Here is a 4,713-nt window from a genome sequence, read left to right on the forward strand (position 1 = left end):
TTTATAAAAGAGTTGGCAAATAGGTAGGCAGATGCTCCCATTGAATTTGTTATCGCTAAATGAATGACAATTTCCTTTTATAGTAAACTGTAATGTAAAATTATAATTAAATGTTTTAATTTATTGGTAGTACATGTGGCAAATTCAATTTAAATGCTATATCTTACGGAATGAAGGAATGACATAAGTAACAAAATTTAAGTAATTATTTTGTTTTAAATTAAACTTTTCAGATATAAAATAATCAGAGCAGTCAAAGAAAGTAAACGATGAAGATAATGTTTAAAGAAAACAATGCATTAAGTCCAACACCTGGAGCATGTGTGCGAAATGAAAAACTCAAGGAAGATAGAATATAAATAACAAAATTTCGGCCACCCTAATAATGGTTAAATTAAATCCTACTTTAACTATACTTTTCATTTACAAATTCCTTTTTCATCTGGTAAAACTCATGTTCTTGACTCATGGCTCGTGACTATTAACACGACAGTGAAGTTCCAACATTTTCTGATGATTTGGATCCACAGAGAGTGCAGCACGACAATCTCTCAAAGCACTTAAGACATCTCCCTTGTGTTCATGGAAAGCTGCACGCAGATGCAGCAGATGCAAATCAGCTTTAAATGCAATTGCTCTGGAGAGTTCAGCAATGGCTTCCTCTTCCTTGTGGTTGTCCATCAAAACTGCAACCACACAACATAACAGTGTTTTAAAACTACAACCTTTAAAAAAAAAAGTTTCTTTTTTCTGAGCTGAATAAAGGGTGAGTGAGGAAGTAAAATATGAACCTGCTGCTCGATATCTATAAGGATACACCCGAAGAGGGTCTAATCTAGTGACCATCTCCAGATCAGCCTTTGTGAGTTCACGATCACCATATTCAGACCTCTTCTCGTAAGCTGAAGCATTGTTTCTTGCCTTCTCAATAAGATTCGTCATTTCCTTCAAAGCAGCACCCTTGTCATTTCTCAGAAAATGAACACGAGCAAGACCCTGATGGGCTCGCGTGTGCTGGATTTTAAGGGCCTTCACATAGCAATCTTCTGCTGCCTCTAGTTTCCCGCAATCAACATAAACACTCCCAAGGTTGTTCAGAGCCTGGTTCATTCAAGGGAAGAAAACAATTGTATTGTTTTCTTAGTAAAATATGTATATGATGATGCAAGGTAAAGTTTTTCCAAAATGGTGGAACAGTTGAAGAACCACACCTGACCCTTGCGCAGATTATCCGAAGGACACTTCAAGGCATCTTCCAGAAGTGAAATCACAGTTGAAGAACATGATGAATCTACACTAGAGTCAGCCAATGCATAGGCTTTTAGGAAGTAGGCCTCAAAAGACCTTTTAATAGCAATAGACTCTTCAGCTTTTTGGATCCCTTCTTCGTAATGTCCTGAATCATACAAGATCCACCCCTCATACACAAGCCTTTCGTGCTCACTTGATGCATGTTCCCAAGCTAACTGTAAACTCCTCATGGCTGCCTCAGGACAGCTTAGCCTACAAATTAATATCAGATTTATAGACTCCTTAGCATACGTAAGTTCAAGTCATAAGAAACAGTTATGAAACATTTTTTCTTAATATACCTCAGGAGAAGCAACGACTGTCTGAAGTATAGAACACCTTTGGCGGCATCAGATTGAAGCATCTGGTAGATGACAGAAAGAGACTCGATATCATCAACAGCAGACCAACAGTCATATAATCGTGCCCAACAATCTGCGGTTGTCCAATGTTCAACATGCTCACGCACAAGAGTACAGAGCTGAGATGCAGCTACACGCCCTTCAAACATTTTATAAGATGGACACAGGGTAAGAATTGCTTGAACATCTCGAAGCGCTGCTTTGTAGTCCTCAAGGACCAGATAGATGAAAAACCGTAGTTCCAAGCATTCTAATGAAAGTTTGAAGCCAAGAATCCGGTTGATTTCAGACAATGCACCTTCAACATTTTCTGTCCTCATTAAAGTGGCAGACCTATACATGTAGGGATATACAAGAGTCGGGTCCAGTTCAGTTGCTTTCTCAAGGTCTTTCCACCTCACATCACCATCACAGTACAGTGATCTTTCCTGGTACATCCATCCAAGTGGAGTGCCAGAACAAATGACTGAGCTTATCTTCTGATAAGGTAAAAGCTTCTCACCCTTTATAGAGTCCACTCTAGCTAAACCTGCAACGGAATAAATATGGCCTGCATTTGCAGCCCTCTCAAAAACACCATAGGCTTCATCATATTCTTTCCTTGAAAGCCTTGCACATCCCAATTCATGAAATGCCACCATTCTCTGCATGTCATTTTCAGCAAAATCTACCAACCGTTCCAGGAAATGAGCTGTTGTGTCCGAACTAGAACTAAGGTTCATAGAAACTTCGCTTAAGAAACAAAAAAGTGCAAATATACCAGGCCCAACCATCACTTCCAACTCCTTCCTATTGGCATGAATAAATAACTCCACAACCCTATTGTCACTCAAGCAGTTGGGAATGTCGCGTAAAAGAACTTGTACACAAGAAGCCGCAAGCACGGATGAATTCTGGTCCACAGCATATTCCATGAGTTCCAATGCATCTTCTCTGGAGGAAACTAAGGATGCAAGTTTTCTATCACAAGCCAGTTTTAGTCTTTCGCAACAATACTTGTTTGCAAAAACTGATATCTCCACCAAAAGATTTTGAGGGACATCAAGCAAACTTCCAGTCAAGCTAAAATAGTTTATTGCCCTCATACCTGAAGGAGAGATGTTGTTTTCAGACAAATCGATGGTCTCAGAAAGCGATTCCCTGAAACACCCCTTCAGCATGGCATGAAATGGTGCTGAAAGTTCAGAAATCTTTTGTCTATCACAGACTATCTTCTCATCTCCGATTGTAAAGATTACATATTGTGAAGTGTGGTTCCCATTCATGGAAACTCTATCCTGGGATATTATAACTTTGTCAAAAGAAATATGAGATTCTACATCTATGGGTTCAAATTCCCTTTCACATTTACCACAAGCTGTTAGCAACTGAGCAACTAATTCTTCCCCTTGCTTCTCATACTTGAGCCATGCTCCAAATATAATCTTCTCATGAACAGTGTTTGCTCTCTGCCAAGCTGACCGGAGGCTTCTTCGCATCAGTTTAACATCCCTCATGCCCCTAAAGACCTGGTACTGTAACAAAAACAGATTTGACTGCTCCTGCGGAGAGCAGAGCTCAAGTTCTTCATGAATTTGAGCCAAAAATTTCACATAATCGACAGGCTTGAAGAATGGGAGTATAGGTGGCTGTGGGACCTTGATTAGAGATTCTCTGTGGCAGTTAACAGAAACCCACTTAATTCAACGAAAATGCTAAAAAAAATGCTAAGCTTCAAACCTGACAACCTTACATTGATGAAGATGAGGACTGCGATGACAACTTGGGAAGCTTGCCTCTTTCAACTTGGAGCCAGGATTGTGGATTTAAAGCATTAGGATGTGCTTCTTTACATGATTCCGCTGTGAAGAAAGTCCTCATAGGGCATAAGAGACAAAACAAGTCCCAGATCTCCACTATAATAGTGCTTCCTCTTCCAAATCAAAACCTTTGAAAATTGGGGGCAAAGGAAAGGAGCAGACCTACCAAGAGAAAAGAGCAGCTTTTACCTGCAAGTCACATTCCACAACCCTCACTAAAAAATTCCCAAACCCAGAAAGCAAAATCACTTCTTTTCTTTTCTTTTCCCCCTTTGTGTTCCCCTTTTAGAAGCAAGAACAATCAACCTCAAAGTAACGGTCTTTCCTAAGAATAGATTAATGGGTTACCCATCAACCAAATCTCAGTCAAAAAATTTTTTCAAGAAAGAGGGGAAACCATTCCATAATTCTACTCTACCCTCTTCAGTTCAGCACTAAGCAAGGACTATCTACAAAATAAAGCCAAATGGCTAAGAAAGATCCCAACACAAAAAAAGAAAAAAAAAATACCAATTAAATTGTAGTGGTTCATTCAAATCAGCGCATAAAATGCCAGAGAGAGGGGGTAACTTCACCTGTGGCTTAAATCTGCAGAGACAAATGAATGATTTGAAACACGATGTGAAGGGTAGGATCAAATCAAAGTGAGAGGGAATCTGACTGAAAATTTTCTACTTTGTCTAACTTTTACTTTTTCCTGGTGAAAGGGAAAGTGAATTACTTTTTCCCTTCCTTCCGTTGGAGTTGTAGACCATAGAAGTTGCAGCCACTGTTGGTTGGAAGTTGAACTTACCAAAATCAATAGGAATAAAAGTTTGAACTCCGTTGCTAGAAAGTGAAGAGAAAAAACTGAACTAAAAACAAAAACAAGTGATGAAACAATTGAAATAAAAAAGGAAAATAACAGGAGTATGACAGATATTACGCAGTCCTTTTCCAATGCCAATGACAAACGCCCAAATATTCCTTGTCTGAGAATGATGTCTTGTTTGATTCATTCAACCAATCAATAATTGTCTTTGTTACTTTGAAATATTTGTATTTGTCGCAAGAAAAATCATGTCAGTACTTTACAAAATTTTGACAACGATTTATCTTATATAATTTAAATTTTCAATTTAAAGTCTATATAAGATATTTCATTGAAAAAAAAGTATTATAAAAGAAATTAATGAACATCTTGGGTGTAAAAGATCTTACACAGTTTATTAACAAGTTTTTAATAACTTTTAGGATTCTTATTACGAAAGTAAATAAATTCA

The 4,713-nt window shown here is 38.1% G+C and overlaps 1 protein-coding gene across 7 annotated transcripts; it reads right to left on the reverse strand.

Annotated features, from left to right (window-relative positions):
• Positions 1-279: 279 nt before the first annotated feature.
• On the reverse strand, positions 280-4,429 carry LOC114190938 (ETO1-like protein 1). Of its 7 annotated transcripts, none has more exons than XM_028080027.1 (7): positions 4,173-4,429; positions 3,962-4,039; positions 3,385-3,613; positions 1,593-3,305; positions 1,212-1,503; positions 792-1,101; positions 280-686 (listed from the first exon to the last, which is right to left on the reverse strand). In XM_028080027.1, the coding sequence occupies exons 3-7, from the start codon at positions 3,510-3,512 to the stop codon at positions 466-468; spliced, it is 2,664 nt and encodes an 887-aa protein (XP_027935828.1). In that variant the 5' UTR covers positions 3,513-3,613; positions 3,962-4,039; positions 4,173-4,429; the 3' UTR covers positions 280-465. The 7 variants fall into 7 exon arrangements, with proteins under 7 accessions (XP_027935828.1, XP_027935826.1, XP_027935827.1 ...); XM_028080025.1 differs by having other exon boundaries at positions 3,385-3,640; XM_028080026.1 differs by having other exon boundaries at positions 4,143-4,350.
• Positions 4,430-4,713: the final 284 nt, after the last annotated feature.

This window comes from Vigna unguiculata, chromosome 7, assembly GCF_004118075.2.
Source record: "Vigna unguiculata cultivar IT97K-499-35 chromosome 7, ASM411807v1, whole genome shotgun sequence".
Lineage (NCBI taxonomy): Eukaryota > Viridiplantae > Streptophyta > Magnoliopsida > Fabales > Fabaceae > Vigna > Vigna unguiculata.